At 56.9% G+C, this 19,486-nt stretch overlaps 1 protein-coding gene and 1 non-coding gene across 2 annotated transcripts; both read right to left on the bottom strand.

Moving 5' to 3' along the window:
* Window positions 1–2: 2 nt before the first annotated feature.
* On the bottom strand, window positions 3–19,068 carry PPFIA3 (PTPRF interacting protein alpha 3). The gene is made up of 28 exons (XM_064581049.1): window positions 18,034–19,068; window positions 17,663–17,764; window positions 17,122–17,286; window positions 16,689–16,763; window positions 16,289–16,363; window positions 15,745–15,966; window positions 13,656–13,802; window positions 13,415–13,549; window positions 12,932–13,015; window positions 12,645–12,776; window positions 11,881–11,943; window positions 11,649–11,728; window positions 11,236–11,380; window positions 10,502–10,689; window positions 9,253–9,475; window positions 8,194–8,357; window positions 7,936–8,063; window positions 7,114–7,207; window positions 6,506–6,587; window positions 5,647–5,847; window positions 4,289–4,351; window positions 2,880–3,055; window positions 2,369–2,466; window positions 1,957–2,132; window positions 1,801–1,869; window positions 1,405–1,576; window positions 883–954; window positions 3–796 (listed from the first exon to the last, which is right to left on the bottom strand). The coding sequence occupies exons 1-27, from the start codon at window positions 18,529–18,531 to the stop codon at window positions 896–898; spliced, it is 3,816 nt and encodes a 1,271-aa protein (XP_064437119.1). The 5' UTR covers window positions 18,532–19,068; the 3' UTR covers window positions 3–796; window positions 883–895.
* Window positions 6,680–6,786, bottom strand: LOC123856293 (U6 spliceosomal RNA). Its single transcript, XR_006793696.1, has one exon. It is a non-coding gene; the product is annotated as a U6 spliceosomal RNA (small nuclear RNA).
* Window positions 19,069–19,486: the final 418 nt, after the last annotated feature.

The following is a 19,486-nucleotide window of genomic DNA, read 5'->3' as shown; positions in this document are numbered from 1 at the left end:
GCTTTTTGAAACAGTTCTCTTTACCCGTGATCACTGAGTGACACCTGGGGCAGGGAGGCCGACCAAGAGTCTCGGGCGAGGGCTCCCCCACCGTCCTCCCTCCCCCCACGCCACGTCGCCCAGTGGCATCGTGGAAAGAGGATTCTCCCATGCAAACCCCGGAGCCGGAGGGGAACCGGGAGCGCAGTTCTGCACCCCCTACCCCCGGGGCACGGACACGGCCACAGCACGGGGGGCGGAGAGGCCCCGGGGACACGAGACACTGGGGAGGAAGGGGGGACTCCGCCCGCAGCTGACCCCAGGCACCGGCGACCTGACGCGGCGGGGCGGGGATGAGTGGCACATGGGGCGAGGCTTGTAGCAGCGAGTCCCCCCTCCCCTCCTTTCGGACGAAGAAGGAAGACTTGGGCCCCGCGACTGGGGAGGAGAAAGGGGAGCGGGCAGCCTCTCCTAGCATGCGGCCCGGGAGGGAAGCCCCGCTCCCTTCCCGCGGGGAAAGGGCACCCATCTCCCATCGGAAACTGATCAATAAATTACAAAGTAGAGAAAAGGGAGGCGGAAGTTTGGGGCGGGATTTCTTCCTGCCCTCTTCGTTCCCCCTCTCAGTCCAGTTCGGGTGGTTTGGTCCAGGCCCAGTCCTTTTGTGAGGCGGGGACGCGCACTCCCCGCTCGTCTGTACAGATGGTCCGGTCCGCGGCGCGAGCTCCCCCGCCCGCTCTCCCCGGCGAGACCATACTCTGGGCAGGAGGGGGAACAGCCCAGCCTCTGGAAGATTCTTCCATCCGAGTGAGGTCACCTGCATTGACGCCGGGGCAGTACGTGGAGCAGTGAAAATCCATTGTGCCGCCCCGAACCCCCAAGGTCGCCCAGCACAGTCCTCACCTGGAGGCCTACACTAGCAGGAGTAGGTCCGGACCGAAACGCCGTCTGCCCGGGAGCTCCCAGACGTCTGGCCTACAGGGAGAGCGAGCAGTGGTTTGGTCTGGTGCGCGCGTCACACACACACACACACACACACACCCCACACCCCCCCCCCCCCCCCCCGGGTTTCTCTGATCGTTAATCCCAAGCGCCCTCTCTTGGATTTCCCCTCCTGAAATCACAACGCTTGGCTCCATGCCGGGGTCCTTCCCTCCCCTTCCCGCAGCCTTGGATTCATCTAAGGTGCCACAGGTGACAGTGGGCCAACTCATTTCCCACTTCGGAAAGGGGGTGCGGGATTAATCCATTCCACACCCGGAGGAGGGAGTTGGCATACTGAGCAATCCATTCGTCATGGGTCGGGGAGAAAGGACTAGGCCATTTCAGAACTTGGAGGGAGGCTTCTGGAATGTAGAGTTGGTCCCTTTCCCACACGGAGCAAGGGGAAGGGGGGAGGGGCCGTCGCATCGGGGTGCCGCCCACCTTCGGGCTGCAGCTTGCGGAGAGGGAGCCCCGGAGATCCCAGGGCCCCCGCTGCGGCCGAACGAAAGTTGGGGGGCAACATCTCAGCTGAGTCGGGGGTTACGCCTCGTAGGTCCTTCTCTCGAAACATCTTCCGCCAGGATGGGGAGCGGCTGAAGGACTTGGCGCTGTCCTAGGTATAGTATGGGGCCGGGCTGACGATGAGCGACCGGGGCCGGGTTCTGACTCAGCCCCTTCCTTTGACTCCACCCCTCTCGGGTTTCCGCCTTTAACCCCGCCCCTGCCCTAGTCCCGCCTCCAGCCGCCTCCCGCCGGCAAAGTCAAGCCCCACTCCTTCAGCTCAGACACGGCAGGTGCCGCTAGGAGCTGAGCCTCCAGGGCTGGGGCTGCGCCCACCTCGTCCAGCCGCCTGTCTGTGCCCAGGGAGATGAGGTTGCTGAATTCCTTCTCCAGGAGCTGCCGGGCCTGGGGACGAGAGGTGGAAGAAGGGTGGCAGCGTGCAGTCTGCGAGGTGGGGGTGCCCAGTGTGCCCCGGGCCGAGCCACAGCTCACCTGCGCATTCTGCGTGGGGATCTGCAGGAGCAAGGCCAGGTCGGAGTAGTCGAAGGTCTCGTCCAGGGCCAGCAGCGCCCCGTGCACCCCGCTCTCCGTGAGGTTCGTAGCGAATTCCTTCAGTCCCAGCCCGGACACCCAACCCATGACCCGCTCATTGGACCACACCATCACGTCTGGGACAGAAGGGACTCTCAGCTGCCGGTCGGTCCAATTTAGCCCACCTGTCACGGCCATTTCCTTTCCTGGCCACGCCCCCTGTGCTGGCCCCACCCCCTCGCAAAAGGCCCGGGGCTCCCCCTCCCCCCCTTAATCGTACCTCCTCCCCACCAGCCCCAAACTCCGCCACCTGGCTTGGGCGGTTTGGCGAGGGGGGAGGGGGGGGACACACGACTCTTCTACGCCTACTCACCTCGGATCTGGGTCTGACTCTCTTCCCGCCTCCGCTCCAAGTCCTTCCGGTCATAATTGAGCCGTTTCAGGCACATGATCCCATAATGCAGACTCACCCTGAACAGTGGGGAAAGTGGGGTCACAGAGGAGCCTTCACAACCCCCATGGCTGCTGCTTCGCCCCTCCCCACTGGCTGTGGTCCTTCTGGGAAAGGTTGGGGAGTTGTCCCACTGGGTCGGTTTTCGGTATTGCTGACCTTCCCAGGATCTGGGGTATTTTCAACAGGCAGTTCCTATTGGGTAACCTGGACAGGGTATGGGGTTAACGAGCCAAGCCGTCTGAGGATTTGGACTTTGCCTAGCGGGCCACCTCATTGGTGGAAGGGGCACAGAAGTCAGGATTTCCTGAGAATCCGGGCTAAAGGGCCAAAGATAGTCCCAGGACGTTCCCATCACCAGTCCCATTGGCCAAAGACTCTCTGGGAGTGAGGCTTCCCCTTGGACTGTCCCCACTGGCCAGGGAGCCCCCACCTGTGGAAGCTGTCCACCATCTTGAGTTGGCCCCGGAGCTCCTTCTTGTTAAGATGATCTAACATGCGGGCGTCCACCAACGACTCCATGAAGTAGCTGCGGTATTGGGGCAGCCCCAGGCTGGGTAGCCAGTCGTTCCCCACCCACTCGTGGTTCATGTCACCATATGCCAGGATCTGGGGCCATGGGCAGGTGGGGGAAGGGTCAGGCCCTCTGACCCCTTCCCATGTATGTATGAGAGGGTTCACTCCTACCCCCTGACCCAAGGTGGTTCTTTTTCCACCCCACCTTAGGACATGGGTCAATCTCTGCTCAGGACAACGGACCAATCCAGGGGTCTCCTACTCCTTCATAATCACAGAATAGACCCTTGTCTACTCAAAGTGCTGTCCTTGGACCTGCGGCATCACCATACCTGTGCACCTGCCAGAACCGTAGGATCTAGGACCCCACCCCAGGCTACGGAATCAGAAGCTGCATTCCCACCAGATCCTTCGGTTACCGGAACAGTAAGGGGTGAGAGGCACTAGTCTAGCATTGTCCCAGCTCAGAACAGTGGGTCAGTCCAACATCGCTTCTCCCCCAAGTCAGGACAACGGATTCTTCCAGTGTAGTTCTCCCCACAACAAACGATAATAGATCCATCCATCACTCTTGCACGGTCCAAAAATACTAGTCTAATGCTACATCTGGCCCAGGACAGTATTCTGGATCAGCCCAAAGTCCTTCACTCCCTTTAGCGTAAGGAAACAATCAACACCGGCCCCCGACTGGAAACCAAGACCCTAGTCCAACCTAGTTCATCTATGAGAACAAAGTGTAGCTTCTCCTCCTCCCCGACTTCTCAGCGGGACCTGCGGCCCCTCCCCAGTATGCTTCCCCCTTGGCCCCAGTACACTGGAACAGTCCCACTCCCCCTCAATCATAGAGAAAAGGTCTCCCTCTAGTTACAGCAGTGGAACAGCCCCCGCAACCCCACGATAATGGAATGGCCCGAGCCCCACACTAACAATGGACTAGTCCAGGCTTTCCCCCCCAACCCCCTGAACCCCACCAAGCCACAATGAGACGGGTCCAGAGCACGGCTCCACGCAGCGACCCCCGCGGTGATGATGGAACGCTCCCGCGGGGGTTGGGGGACGGGGCTTGGGGAAGGAGGGGCGTGCATGCAGCGTGCACAACCTGTTCATGCGCCCATGTCCCGCCCCGCGCCCCCTACCTGCTCCCAGCTGATCTCCTTGGTCTCCTGACCCGTTAGTGGGAAAAGGGGAGAGAAGGGGTGGGTTAAGGGGCAGGTGGAGGAGGGCGGGAGGGACGAACGGACGGACGAACAGCCAGAGAGTCGCCCCCCAACCCCTCCCCAGGGAGAGTTAGTGCCACTCCCAAAGCCGCCGGCAGGGGTCACTCACAGGCTTGGTCGTGGCCGTAAGGGACTCCATCTCTTCGTGCGTCATCCACACGTTTCCTGTGGACTGAGGGGCGAGGGGTGTTATGGGGGTTGAGAGAAGGCTTCTGGATTGGGGAGGGGTGTTCCTAGAGGCCCAGACCAGGTTCATTTATATACATTCTGCTTTCTGACTCAGGCCAGTTACTGCTCTGGGCCAGGCAGTGAAAGAAAAACCGAATGATCATTTATTGAGCACCTGCTGTATAACAGGCAAAAGAACATGGACTTTGAGGTCGGGCAAGTTCAGGTTTGAATTGGGGCCCTACCCGGGTATTTTGCTGTGTGGCCTTGGGCGCAACATCACCTCTCTGACCTCACACAGATGTATGTACAGAGTGACGTTCAGAACGAGGTGGCAGATACAGCAGTGGGGTGGGACAAAAGTTTGGGTGGGGGGTAAGGGATGTGTGTTCACATTTACTGAGCACCTGCCCCCACAACCCCACGAGTTAGGACTTCATACATTGATTCAGACACTTATGTAGCTCCTCATGAGTGCCAGGCACAGTTGTAGGGTCTGGGATACATGAGGGGAAATTTGAAAATAGACCGAAGAGATGAAATTGACAATAACGGTCACGTTCTTAGGTATAAGGGCGCGGTGGCTGCGTAGGAGAATGTTCTTATTGTTAGAAGATGCCCTGTGAAGTAAATTTTTGGGCTAACCAGTAATGATGTCCACAAATTACACTGGAGGGTCTCATATACACACACAAACACACACACGCAAACAGCAAGTCGGGCAAGGAGTTAACAATTGCTGAACTGGGCATAGCACACAGAAGTTTCGGCACGGAACAAAAGGATAAACTATTAGAAGGCCATAAACACTGTGGGGGAAAGTTAGGTGTTAATGTGCTGGGGAGATGGGGCGAGTGATTAGTTGTTGAGTTAGGGAGGCTTCTTGGAGGCAGTGACATTTGAGATGAGACCTCGAGGAGGAGGAGAGACAGGCGGAGAAGTGCTCTGAGGAAAGGGAGCCAAGGAGTAGCACTAGCCAAGGAGCCGAGTCAGAGGAGGGGGAGGAGGGGGAGGGGTGCCCTCATCAAGGACTTTGTAAGGAACCATATGCTTTTGAATTTTTCTCCAGATGGGGTCTTGTCTGTGTAAGACAGGACTGAGGTTGAGGGGACGCAGGGAGACCTGAGAAGGGACTCCCCCCACGCCACGCCCCCCGAGATAATCCAATCCAGGTGAGGCACAAGGCGGAGAGGGTCTGCGAGACAGATCTGGAGTGAGCGAGCCCAGGATTGGCTAGTCTGCGGGCAAGAGGCGGGGCCCCGAGGCAGCAAGGGTTGGGATTGGCCTGCAGACACTGACCGTGCGGGAGGAGGCGGGCGCTGAGGGCGAGGTGAGTGAGACCATCTCCTGGATGGCGAGGCGCAGCTTGAGCCGGTGCAGCGGGTTGCTGATGCCAATCTCCCGCTGGATCTCCGTGTCCGACAGGTTGGCCATGATGGCACCGCTCTTGACGTTGGCCCGGCAGGCGGCCACGTACCATGCAGGCATGCCTACCCACAGCTGGACAGAAGGAAGGAGGGAGGCGGGGAGAGGGAAGGAAGAGACACACACGGAGAGGCAGAGACAATATTGAGGGAGACACCGGAGAGACAGAAAGGAAAGAGGGAGATGGAGAGGTGGGAATGTTAGCGGTGAGAAGCGATAGAGATGGGGCAAGGCAAACAAGACAAGAGGGAGTCAGAGGGAGACACGGGGAATAAAGGCGGGGGGGAATCAGAGAGTAACGCCAGAGTCACCGGGGAAAGAGGGATGGAGAGAGAAAGAGGCAAGACATTGGGAGACAGACACAGGAAGACCCAGAGACGTGGGAAGAAATGTGGGGAAGGACAAAAACACAGAGATGGGGAGAGAGGCAAAACAACAGACAGAGAATCCCATACAGTGAGAGAGAGATGTGGGAGACAGAGAGAGACAACAGGACAGCAGGACCGAGGGGGCATGGTCAGAGGCGTAGAGGTGGGGGCACGAGGAGGAGGAAGCTGTTTAGATCAACAGGAAGGCTGACCTCCCCCAGGGCCTCATCCCCCTCCGCCCACCCCCACCCCACCCCCCATCCCAGGCTAGGAGGAGGATGCTGGGGGGCACCCAGTGACCCCTAGTGGCAGGGCCGTCACAGGAGTTGGGGATTAAGAGTCATGGCATTTCTGGACCCCAGTACCTCCAGCCAGGAGACCACGGTGGGCCCATCCCAAGCAGCAAAGGGCAGGCCCTGGCGGCAGGCCTCTTCCAGAAGTTCGTGCCTGGGGACAGAGGCCTAGTAGGGCAGGAGCTCTCAGGGGCAGAGACCCCCAGCCGTCCTTTCCCACAAACCCCCTCCAAAGCACAGTTCTATCTTTCAGTGGAATGCTTCATGAATTTGCCTGGCATCCTGGCGCAGAGGCCATGCTAATCTTCTCTGGATCGTTCCAATGTTAGTATATGGGCTGCCAAACTGAGCCCCCAAAGCACTTTTTATTAAGGTAGAAAACTTGGAAGAAGGTTTAAAAAAAGGGGCGCCTGGGCGGGCTCAGTCATTAAGCGTCTGCCTTCGGCTCAGGTCATGATCCCAGGGTCCTGGGATCGAGCCCCGCATCGGGCTCTCTGCTCGGCAGGAGGCCTGCTTCTCCCTCTCCCACTCCCCCTGCTTGTGTTCCCTCTCTCGCTGTCTCTCTCTCTGTCAAATAAATAAATAAAATCTTAAAAAAAAAAGGTTTAAAAAAAAAGTGAATCTCTGTAAGTGATCTCCCCCATTCCCCCCCTGCCCAGCCTATACACACACACACTCACTTCCTCTTGTTCCTTCGGTCCTTGTCTCCTGGGCCCGTCAGCTTGGCTAACCCCAGAGGGTCCGTGGCCAGTGTCTCGTCCGAGGGTGTTCCTGCTGAAGGCAGGGAGGGGCCAGAGTTTGGAGAGAATCAAGCAGGAAGGAGACTCTCTGGTGTCCAGGGTGCTGAGAAGGAGGCCAGCGACTTAGAGGCCCCAAGGGAGTGATAAAGCCAAACAGGAACCAATTTCACCTCCCAGGCAGGGAATTGGAGACATCCCCAAAATGGGGCTGGATTCACTGGGCTGGCCTCAGTAAGGTGGCAGTGGGATACTGGTAACTGTTTAACCACCGGCTTCCCGGGAGGGAGGAATGGAGGTAGGGAGGGAGGGAAGGCATATTCCCTGCTTTGTGGTGCTCGCCAATCTCCATGGTGTAAAGAATTTCAGGCTACCGATGTAAGGTCAGGCAGCCCATAAAACTCCAGAAAATTGAACTCTTGGCTTTCACAAGCCAGTATAAGCAGGCTCCAGCCCACCATCTGCCCTGCCTTTAGGTGGTCCTCTCTCTTTCCCTATTTAAAAAATAGGTAAATGCAATCATAAAATTCATTTAGCTCCCCACCTCCAGTCCCCCAGGCAGGCCTCAGAGTGCCCTGTCCTTGTCCCTCTTCCTTCCCTCTACCTCCACCAAGTCCTGCTTGCCCCTTTCACATCCTACGAATTATCAAATGAATGAAGACTCAGATGAATGTCAAGTGAATTTGTGAAAACGAAGAAGGAAGGAAGAGAGGAAGGAAAGAAGGGAGAGAGGAAGGGAGATAGGGTTGGCATCAGGGTCCTCACCCAGAGAAGAGCTGTCCCGGCCTGGAGGTCCCATTCGCCCTTTCTCCTTCTTGCCAAAGAGACGGCCTATGGATGACTTGATGCTCTTCTTCTTGGGGGCTTTGTGCAGGGAATCTGGGGTGCCTTCACTGGGTGAATAGGATGGAGTGAGGGCAGACCCCATCTGGGATGTCTCTTTTCCTCCCGAGTCCTTGTCCATTCCCCTGACACATCCTCCCGAGCAAACCCCTCCCCATCCCATCCATTGTCCCTGCTGACCTTCCTCGTGAGGGTCCCCCATCTTCCAGGGATCCCGCCTGCAGTGCCAAGGCCTGTGTCATTCTCTCAAGGCGGGCAGAGCGGGGAGTGGGAGGTGGGGTGTCTCCTGGGATGGCTGGCCCCTCTGCTCGTGGAGCGCCAGCCTCCTCCTTGGGGACATGATTCTGGGCACAGAAAGGCAGAGAGGCTGAAATGCATTGGAAGGGTCATGCTGGGGGCTCTTCATTAGTTGGGATATCTACCAGGGGGTGTCTGGGATGTCCCTGGTTTTGGGTACCACTTCTGAAGGTAGCCTAGACCAGGTAGGGGTGAGTTGCAGAAACATAAAGGCAATGAGTCCGCCTGGAGCTTGAGCAGCCAGTTTTTATGTATCCTAGCTTTTGGTGTCAGGAGTGGGATCTGCTCAGACTATAGGAAAGCTAATGAGTTACACATTCTGGAAGCCAGAAAACTGGGTTTAAGACAATAACATAGGGCTAATATGTCTTATTCCTCCTCAAAGATCAATTCCGAGGATCTAATATTAGCTCTCAAGTATATGTTTAGTCACGGAAACCTTAAAAAAACAAAAAACAAAAAACAAAAAAACAAAACCTATGAAGAAACCTAATGCACACAACAGGTAAAAGCAGGCCAGATCGGGGGCGCCTGGGTGGCTCAGTTGTTAAGCGTCTGCCTTTGGCTCAGGTCATGATCCCAGGGTCCTGGGATCGAGCCCTGCATCGGGATCCCTGCTCAGTGGGAGGTCTGCTTCTCCCTCTCCCGCTCCCCCTGCTTGTATTCCCTCTCTCACTGTGTCTATCTCTGTCAAATAAATAAATAAATTCTTTAAAAAAAAAAAGGCCAGATCTGACTAAAGTACAAGTTAGGGTTCAGAAACCCTGTGGCTCAGCCCCCCCCCTTACACCCTTTAAGTTGGAACTTGTAGGAAAAGCTAAGGTTGCTTTTGAAAATCACTGGCGTGAGGGGTTTTTGTTGCTGTTGCTTGGGGAGCCCTGTCTCCGATCTCCCCCCTCCCCAGGCCACCCCACCAAAATGAGGAGACTTCAGAACACTCACAGCTTTGTCGGTGCCCTCACGGGCAGGGCTAGGGGGTGCCAGACGGGGCGTTGAGTGGCCAGAGCTGGGAGGGGAGGGGCTGGCAAGGGTAGAGGTAGTGAGGGAGGGGGGCAGTGAGCAGCTACTGCGGTAGCGGCCCAGGGAGTCCAGGCCAGAACCAGACACCCGGCTCTCCAGCTCCTCTGCCCTTTGTTCTGTTGTCTCCTTCTCCTCTTGGATAAGCCTGAGGAGGGAAAGGGGGCAGACCGGGTGAGAGAACAGAGAGGCAAGCAATGGGAGACAGAGTCTGGGGATCCCAAAGGGCAGGAAGGCTGGGGGCAGGCAGGGAGGGTGGGGAAGAATTCTGAGGAAAGCATAATCAGGTTAGAGGGTCTTGATGGATTCATCATGGCCTCACAGGTTAAAGGGGAGTCAAGGGGTCATGATAGGCTCAGGAGGTCATTGGGAGATGAGGGACAACAGGAAGATCAGGGTCTGCATCAAGGCTTCCATGATGGTAACCACATGGTTCTATAAAGTCATAAAAAAGCTCACTATGGGAAAGAGGTCCAATTCCAAGGAGGAAAGAAAGAGCAAGATCATAATAAGATTGGGGGAGATCAGGGACTCTGAGGTCAACCTAGGATCTGGGAAGTTCATGGAGTCATCTGGTATGTGAATCAATACCTCGACTTGCAGTGACTTTGGATGGAAAGTCGTGGTCATATTGGTATATTTCCCATGGAGAGTGTGTTGTTAGAGAATTGCCAAGGAGGGCAATTTCTGGGAAAGCAGGGTAGACCTTATGTCAGTGGGGGATTCGTGATAAATCGAGGATTCTTGTTATATTAAGTCAAAATTCTTGGTATCTTGAATTGAGGTTCTTGAAGTATTAGGATGAGATTCTTGGTGTTTGGGATTGGGGACCTTGTGTTGTGTTGAGATTCTTGAGGTACTGGGAGACTCTGGGTACTAGCTGTGTGAAGCCATGACATCCAGGGTGTGCTGGAGGATTCTTGGTGTACTGGCTTGAGAACTTGGGTATTTGGGAATGCAGTCATTGGTGTATTGGGAAATTGTGAATACTGGATAGGGAATAGATAGATAGGAGACTTCTGGGTATATCTTGAGGATTCCTAGTTACTGGAGGGAGTGTTGGGCTGGGGGAGTTCCTTGAGGATAGTAAGAGAGGAGATGCGCTCAGGCCTTCAGAGGGGCTACAGGGTCAGCTCAGGCAGGGTGGAGAAGGACTGGGCCAGTCAGTGCTCACTTGATCTCCTTGTTGATGGCTTCCAGCTGCTCCTGAAGCATGATGGCAAGCGTCTGCACATCGGCCTGTCCACTGGGGGAGAGCAGCTCAGCCCCAAACATCCCCTCAGCCTCCTCCTCATCTGAGCCATCCAGCTCCCCAGGGAATGGGGGTGGCATGGACCCCGCAGGGGCAGACCGCTCCCACTCCTGTCTCTGTGTGGGGACAGAAGGATGTCAGGTGCTGGGGCTTCCCTCACCTCTACTGACCTTGTCCACCCTCCACGACCCTGCCTGTGTCCCCTGACAAAGACTGGCCTCACCTTATGATCCAGCCCACAAACTTTTCCCAGCCTAGCTTTGTCTCTTGACAAGTCCCTTTCCTTGACTGACTGCCCTATCCAGGACTCTACCCCGTCCCCTGATTCTACCATTTCCCTTGACCCAGGCCACTTCCTTTCTTCACCTTGCAACCCCATTCTAGGATTCTACACCGTGCCCATCCCCCACTCACCGCCCCTCTCCCCACCTCATCATTCCGCTAAGGTTCTCACCACGTAGCAGGGTATCCACATGAAGAGACGTCAGGCAAGCAGAGAGGATGGAGTTGCAGGAGGAAAAAAAAAAGACAACATGGGTCCAGGAGATGCTGTTTCTCAGCCCAGTCCCCTTCCAGAGCCCCGCGTATTAGACCCCATTTCCTACTGTTGCCCACCCACCCCCTGCTCAGTCCGGGCCCCAAAAGTGGCTGCTGACCTTGGAGGGCTCGTCCTTGACCCCTGACCAGCGGCCCCTCTTGCCTGCCCGGCCACTGCCAGCCCCATAGGGGTCCAGGTGGGCACCAGAAGGTAATGTGGGTGCCTGGGAGTAACGGAGCTCCAGGGCACTGCCGGGGAGAGACCTGTGGGCATGGAGAAGGCAGTCAGAGACCAAGGGGTCAGGAAAAGGGCAGAGAGGTCAGGCGTCATGGGAAAAGGCCTGGGGTCAGAGGACTGGGAGAGGGATCTGAAGTCAGAGGTCAGAGGCCATGAAGTCAGGTATCAAGAGTAACAGGAGTCAGTGAAAGCCTTGGGAGGACAGGGGAGTGGGGAAGACTTGGAGATCAGAAAGGATGAGCTTGGCCAAGGGGGCTCCTATGAGCAAGGGTAAGGCAGAAGGACCAGTGTCACCTGGAGTAGGAGGATGGTGGCCTCCCCCGCAGCTGGTCGATCTCCATCTGCATCCGCTCCATCTCTGCCAAGAGCTGCTCCTGGTGGGAGGAAGTTGGAGGTGTCAGGTCAGAATCAGCCCTGTCCCTGAGGAATAGCCCCTCCCAGCCTGGCTAATGCCATCCCCCAGCAATGCCTGCTCCATGTCCCTGGTCCTAGGCCCCCATGCCCTCTCCTCCAGACTCCTCCTTACCTTGTTGAGCAGCAGTTCATCCTGAAGCTTCTTCATGTTGGCAATCTCCTCGCTCAGTGAATTCTGTGGAGGACAGGGGTGCAGTGAGGGGGTGAAGCCTGGAAGAGGCATATCCTGGGGCTATAAGTGTCCAGAGGCTGGCCAAAGGTGACCCCAGGGGAATGAGGTGGGTGTGAGTGGTGAGCTGGAGGGCATGGGGCTTGTGGGGCCAAAGATGCATCTAAGGAAGGGAATGCCTGGGAGCCCCAGAATCCAGCATCCTGTGTAATAAAGATTCAAAGTTTGAGGGTCCAGGGACGCCTGAGTGGCTCAGTCAGTTGAGCATCTGACTCTTGGTTTCGGCTGGGGTCATGATCTCAGGGTCGTGAAATCAAGCCATCCCCCCACTCGGGGCTCCACGGTCAGTGGAAGTCTGCTTGAGATTCTCTCCCTCTTCCTTCCCCTCTGCCCCCACCCTGCTGTCTAAAATAAATAAACAAATACATACATACATTCATAAATAAATAAATAAATAAATAATCTTCAAAGTGTGAGGGTCCAAAGGGTCAGAGGCTTGGGGAAAAACCAAGAACTCAAGTTATGGGTGCCCGAGGCTCTTGGGGTGTTTAGACCAGGTACAGACCCGAGAAGTCTGTTAAATTCAAATTCTAGATGCCCAGATTTGAGATCTCAACTAACGGTTTGGGGAAAGGTCTGGGGCCCCGGGATTGCGGCAAGATGAGGTCTAGGATTGCAGGTTACTTAAGTCCGGGGCTGGGGCACACCTTCTCCTCCAGCGCCCCCATGCGCTCCTTGAGGTGCAGCTGTAACCGTTCGTTGGACTCGCTCAGCAATTTGTCCACAGTCTCTGACAGCCGCTTATTGTGGTCATCGTTCATCTTCTCCCGCTGCCGGGCCTGCCCAAAGGACAGCGGGACAGGGATGCTCAAGCCCACCTGGCCCGGAGCACCGCCCCTGCTTTCAGCTCCCGCCCCCCCAACGCTACCCGCTCATCTAAGCTCCGGCCTCAGCTTCAAAGCCCCACCCACCCTGCAGCCGTCCGCCCCCTCACCCGCTGCAGCTCCTGGTTCTTCTCCTCCAACTGGGCCTCCAGCTGCCGAAGCCGCTCCTCAAAATTCCCATGACGTTCCTCAGCCTAGTGGACAGAAAGCCAGGGGCAGCTGACTTTGCCCCACTGGGACCCAGTCAGGCTCAGGCCCCGCCTCTTCCAAGGCTCGGCGCCAGGCCCCGCCCCCCGAGCCCCAGGCTCCTCCCCCGAGAGACTCCAGACCCCGCGCTAGGATTCGCGCCCTGTCCCCTCCTCGGGGTCTGTTCTGTCTCTTTTGCGTTCCAGGCCATCCTGTCAGTCCGGACTAGAGAACACCCCACAAACCTCCAGGCCCGGACCCCATGCCGAGTTCCCTCACTTTCCTAGACTCCCCGGCGCCGCCCCTTTCCCCGGAATCCCCGCGGCAAGTTTCCTACCTCTCCAGCCTGAAGGCCCGGCCTCATCCCTCTACCCCCCCCCCCACTCCCGCCCCAGGCCTCTCCTCACTTTGCTGAGCGCTGCCACGCGCTGGGCCAGTTGGGCCTCTATCTCGGGCAAGGTCTCCGCCTTCTGCAGGGTCTGCTGCAGCTTCTGCTTGGCGTCGTCCAACCACTCCGCCAGCTGACGGCTCTTCTCCTCACTCTGAGGGGGGACGGAGATGGGGTGGGGGGTGGAGGCGGAAGGAGAGGAGCTAGGTCACACAGGCCGCGGCCTCGCCCCCACGTCACCTCCCTGGCCGTGCCCCCACCTGCCGGTACAGCGACTCCTTGCTGGCCAACTCGTTCTCCAGCTTGTCATTGGCATCGTGCAGCGACGTGGCCTCGCGCTGGGCACTCAGGTAGCGCTTCTCCAGGGTCGTGATGCGCTCCTCCATATCCTCCCGCTGCGCAAGCGCCTGCAGGGGTGGCCAAAGGTCACGTGGACGACAGCTCCCAAAAAGCCCCGGGGGTAGTGTGGGCTTAGACCCCTAGATCAGGCACCCCAGGGTATCCTGGGAAATGAAGTCTCCTGCTACCTGGGCGTCAGAATGGTGGAACCACCCCTGCCAAGAACTCCCAGGAATAGCCAGCCTTAGGACCCTGCCCACCCGAGAGTTAAAATGGTGGTACCTCACCTCCCATGAGCTTCTAGGGCTTACTGTCTTAGACCCTCCCCGTATGGACAACCTGAAGCCCATGAATGGGAAGTCTCCACTCTTCTTGGCCCACTCCCCTCAAAAATCCAGGCCTTAGGGGCGCCTGGCTGGGTCAGTCAGGAGAGCACGTGACTCTTGATCTTGGGGTCCTGAGTTCAAGCCCCACCTTGGGGTAGTTTTCTTAAAAATAATAATAATACGGGGCGCCTGGGTGGCTCAGTCATTAAGCGTCTGCCTTCGGCTAAGGTTGTGATCCCAGGGTCCTGGGATCGAGCTCCGCATCGGGCTCCCTGCTCCGCGGGAAGCCTGCTTCTCCCTCTCCCACTCCCCCTGCTTGTGTTCCCTCTCTCCCTGTGTCTCTCTCTCCATCAAATAAATAAATAAAATCTTTAAAATACTACTACTAATAATAATAATAAACTACCTCTAAAAAAATTCCAGTTATATGCAACTGATGAATCACTAAATTCTACCTCTGAAGCTAATAGAAAGAAAGAAAGAAAGAAAGAAAGAAAGAAAGAAAGAAAGAAAGAAAGAAAGAAAGAAAGAAAGAAAATTAAAAAGAAAAAAAATCCAGGCCTTAGATTTTTCAGCAACTTCTAGCACAGCCCAGGCTTAGAATCACAGAGCGAGTGCCCTAGGGTCTCATGAAAAACAAAAGTCCCTTCCACATGGGAGGAAACATCTCCCAAGAGCCCCAAGGTAGTGAAGGCTCAGAAAACCTAAGACAGGGCTCCAGGGTTTCGTGGAAGATGGACTTCTGTCTGGGAGCCTGTAAGGTGGGGCCACACTTCCCAACAGGGCCATCCAGGTTTAAAATCTGAGGTGAAAATCCCAATGGATGATAAAAATAAAGTGCTCGCTCTTCTTTCTCATCCAATGACTTCCAGAATCCATACCCTAAATTTCCCAGCAGTCCCAGGGGCATAGGAATTAGGATCAAGGGGCCTAAGTCAGGATGGGGTGAAATGCAGACAAAGGAGTTCAACTTAGAAGCACAAGAGTGGGGCGCCTGGGTGGCTCAGTCGGTTAAGCGTCTGCCTTTGGCTCAGGTTGTGATCCTGGGGTCCTGGGATAGAGCCCCGCATTGGGCTCCCTGCTCAGCGGGGAGCCTGCTTCTCCCTTTCCCTCTGCCCTTCCCCCCCCCCCACTCATGCTCTTTCTCAAATAAATAAATAAAATCTTAAAAAAAAAAAAAAGCACAAGAGAATTTCCCAATGATAACATATCTCGGACCAGTTATTGAACGCCTACCATGTATATGTCATGTGCCAACCCTGTGGCAAGGGTCATAAACCTCATTCTTTTTTTTTTTTTTAAAGATTTCATTTATTTACTTGAGAGAGAGAATGAGATAGAGAGAGAGAGAGAGCATGAGAGGGGGGAGGGTCAGAGGGAGAAGCAGACTCCCCGCCGAGCAGGGAGCCGGATGTGGGACTCGATGCAGGACTCGATCCCGGGACTCCAGGATCATGACCTGAGCTGAAGGCAGTCGCTTAATCAACTGAGCCACCCAGGCGCCCCATAAACCCCATTCTACAGGTGAGCAAACTGAGGCTCAGAGAAGAGGAGAGTCCACACAGCTTGTGGACCGATTCCAGGTTCCACCATTCATGAGCTCTGTGACTTTGGGCAAAGGGGATCGGGGAGGGTTAGGGGGAGGGAGGGACAGAGGGCAGCCCACCAGGGGCTCCGGCCTCACCTCCTTGAGGTCGCGCTGGAGCTTGGCGTTAGCTTCCTCGGCCTTACCCAGCTCGCGGTGGGCGGTGCCCAGCTCCTCCTCCAGCTGGCTCATCTGGCGGCACAACACCGCCAGGCGCTCCCGCAGCTGGCACACCTCCGCACGCTGCCGTTCCAGGGCCTCCTCCAGCTCCGCTGTGCGCCGGTTCGAATCCCCGCCAGGACCAAGGCCATTGGCAAGGGGCTGGAGTGGGACCAGTGAGAGAAGAAGGGACAGAACCCAGAGTGGGGAACACAGAAATATAGAGAGAATACAAGGGGAAAGTTGATGCAGGGGAGCGGGGGTGGGGGGGGAATCAAAGATCAGCCTGGAGGTCGCAGAAGTTAGCTAGGTGACTTGAATCAGAGGTCAAAGGCCAATAAGGGTCTTAGACTTCAGATGTCATAGAGGCAGTGAGGATCATACCAAACATTAAAAGGACCATCACAAAGTCACGGGGCTGCATGGAGGTCACAGGGATGGGGAGCCTTGAAGAGCAAGGGGGCGAAGGACTTCCGCCTCTCACCTGCCCGTCCCCATCCTTGCCGGGCTCCTCCAGCCCCGACCGGCGCCTAGACAGCTGCTCTCGAAGGCTCAGGGTCTGGGAACGGGAAACAGAGATCAGGACAAAGGGAGTCCTTGAGCCCCCACTCTACTTCCCACTGGCACTGGTCCTGTTGGGGCCACCCCATCCCACACTCTGTCTTTAAACCCTGTGCCTTCATTGTAGCTCTCCTTAGCTGCCCAGCGTGAAGAAGTCCACCCTTACTCTTCCCCCTAGCCTCCTTGTGGCGGTGTCCTCTAGAGCCCGAACTTTCCCCCTCCAACCATTTCCTCCATTGTCCGTTCTTTCCCTGAACCCACCCAATCAGCTCCACCCCATTGGTAGCTCCTTAGTCCCTCCTCCTTCTTGGCCACGCCCCCACCTCCTGATTGCTCAGCTCCAACTCCTCCTCTAGCACCGCCACCCGCTCCAGTGCCATCCGCAGCCGCTCCCGGACCTGGGGATGGGAGCGGGACAGAGTGAGATGGGGATCAGACACAATCTAGGACAACTGACCGTGAGGCCGAACACCCCTGGGACAGCCTGATAGGTCGACATTAGCATTCCTCTACCTATAATGGGTGTGCAGCTCCAACCAGGTACCAAGGCAGCCCCACCCACCGGTAGTCCCCACCAAAATTCATTTTTCAAGCAGTCAGTTCCCTGTCTGAGTCGCCCGTCCCAATCAATCTCAGTCAACATTCTTCCCACTTAGGACATCCCCAACCAATCACAGACAGAATCTCTCCTATCCAGGACAGTCCCAGCCAACCACGGGCTTAGGTTCTGCATCCAGGCTCTTCTGTTTCTCATACCTTCTCATCCAGGGCCTTGTGGTGCTCGAAGAGGGATTTTAGAGCCTTGAGCACCTCCACCTCAGAAGAGACCCCACCCGGGGACTGGGCCTGGCGCTTTACCACGGTCATGCGCAGTGACCTCTCGTGCCTGGACACCAGGCATTCCAGGTGTTCAAGGAGAAGCTACAGGGTTAGGTCACCGGGCCAAGGAAAAGAGGCAAGGGAAGAGAGGCAGGGTCGAGGACAAGGGTGGTCCAGACAGGTGGGGCGGACACATGGAGGAAGAGTGGAGCCAAGCAAAGGGGTAAGGAGAGAGGTCAGGAAGAGAGAGGGATATCAGAGGTAGGGGCATGGTCAAGGAAGGAATGGTGTAGGAAAAGAACAGTTATGGAGATAAGGGAGGAGATGTGAAGGAAGGAGGGAACCAGAGGAGACCAGCCGGGAAGTGGAAGCAGGAAGGAGAAGACAGGAAGGCAAGATGGGTAAAAAAAGATGGGTCAGGCTGCAACACCTCGTGGCTCCGCCCACCCCGCTTAGGCCCCGCCCCCACGCCCCTCACCCGCGTGTTGTTGCGCTCCGCCTTCAGCTCTGCAATCTCTTCCTCCCGCTCCAGCAGCTGCTCCCGACACAAGTTCAGCTCTTTCGTCAGAGCCGCAAACTCCTGTCCAGATGTGGGTAGGATCCGGGCAATTAGATCAATCCTTTCCCCATGTCCCGCATTACACAGACCTGGAAGTTTGAAGGCCCCGCCCCTCCCTGCTAAACCCCGCCCCTTCCAGAGGTTCAGGCCCCGCCCATCACCGGCAAGCGCCCGCCCCATGCACGCCTCCCTTTGACGTGCCAGGTCCCGCCCCTTCCGGACCGCCCTCTCCGCGCCTTCGGCGGTCGAGGTCCCGCCTCCCGCAGGCCCCGCCCGGGTCCCGCCCAGACCTGGGGCAGAGCGATGCTGAGCTGGCGCTGCAGCGAGTCCTTCTCGTGGCCCAGCTCGCGCAGCCGCAACTGCGCCGTAGCCAGCCCGTCCTGCGCCTCGCGCAGCGTCTCCAGCAGTCGCTCGCGCTCCGTGAGCATCGTGACCATAAGGCGCTCCAGCTCGCCGCCCGCCTCGTCCGGGCCCAGCGCCGAGCCCCGCCGGCCATCCTCGCTGATGGTGGGCATCACCTCGCACATCATGGCGGCGGTGCTGGCCTGCGGGAGTGGGGAGGGGACAGGGAACAGAGACCGGCCTCGTCGAGGCACTGGCAGAGAAACTGAGGCACGGCCCCTGGGATACTCCATAGTGGAAACTGAGGTGGGGCAACCCAGGCATTGTACAGAAGAAACTGGGGCCCGTCCATTCTGCTCATGGCACAGGATTAACTGAAACCCACCAGGCACTGGCAGCAAATCTAGGACCAGCCTAGTCAGAGAAACCAAAGCCAGGTGACCCATTGCCTGAGTCAATGTGGGAAAATCAGTCTACCTATTCTGACCCTGCTGGGAATGCCCATTAACCCACCGCATGAGTAAGAAGACAAGCCCCGCTGAGAACCATGCCTTCAGGAGGTCAAAGAACTGGGGCCACAGAATTAGGTCATTGGTACCAGAACAGGGTCACAGGGATGGTCCTCATCTATCCAGCCCAACTCCTGCCCCCAATGTCCCAGATATCTGGACCCCAGCTCCAAAAGAATCTAAAAGCCACCCCACTTGCTAGCCAGCTCCCTCAACCCAGGAGTCCAAGATCCAGCTCCCTCCTACCTCAGGCCACAGGAGGCTGGGTCCCCAATTCCCTTCTCTCCCCTAGACCCCGGAGTCTGAGCCTTCAGCCACCTCTTCCCCAATCCTGGGGGTCAGACAGGGACACAAGAATCTGAGTTTTCGGGCGCCTGGGTGGCTCAGTTGGTTAAGCGACTGCCTTCGGCTCAGGTAATGATCCTGGAGTCCCAGGATCGAGTCCCGCATCGGGCTCCCTGCTCAGCAGGGAGTCTGCTTCTCCCTCTGACCCTCCCCCCTCTCATGTGCTCTCTCTCTCCTCTCATCCTCTCTCTCAAATAAATAAATAAAATCTTTAAAAAAAAAAAAAAGAATCTGAGTTTTCAACCTCCAACCTCAGACCCAGAAATCCCAGTCTTCAGACCCCTCTTCCTCCAGAACCCCAGAGTCCAGGCCCCCAGGACCCAGGAATCTAGGTGCATGAGCCGTGGGCGGAGATGAAGGGAGGTCTCCTGAGCCGCTCCCTCCACACACATCAGGTCAGACGGGTCCATCTGGCCTGGTCGAAAGCAGGAGAGACTTTCACTCTCTTCCCTCCTTTCCTTCTCTCCCTCCAGGCAGCGGCATAACCGGTTCTGACAGCGAATAGTTCCCAGCCCCACCCAGTGTGCACACTATGTCCAAAACCTGG

This window comes from Mirounga angustirostris, unplaced genomic scaffold (assembly GCF_029215605.1).
Source record: "Mirounga angustirostris isolate CCGP_5_RB_7025 unplaced genomic scaffold, mMirAng1.0.hap1 SCAF_16, whole genome shotgun sequence".
NCBI classification, from domain to species: Eukaryota; Metazoa; Chordata; class Mammalia; order Carnivora; family Phocidae; genus Mirounga; species Mirounga angustirostris.
The sequence above is the reverse complement of the archived record's forward strand: the minus strand, read 5'-3'. Positions and strand labels throughout refer to the sequence as shown.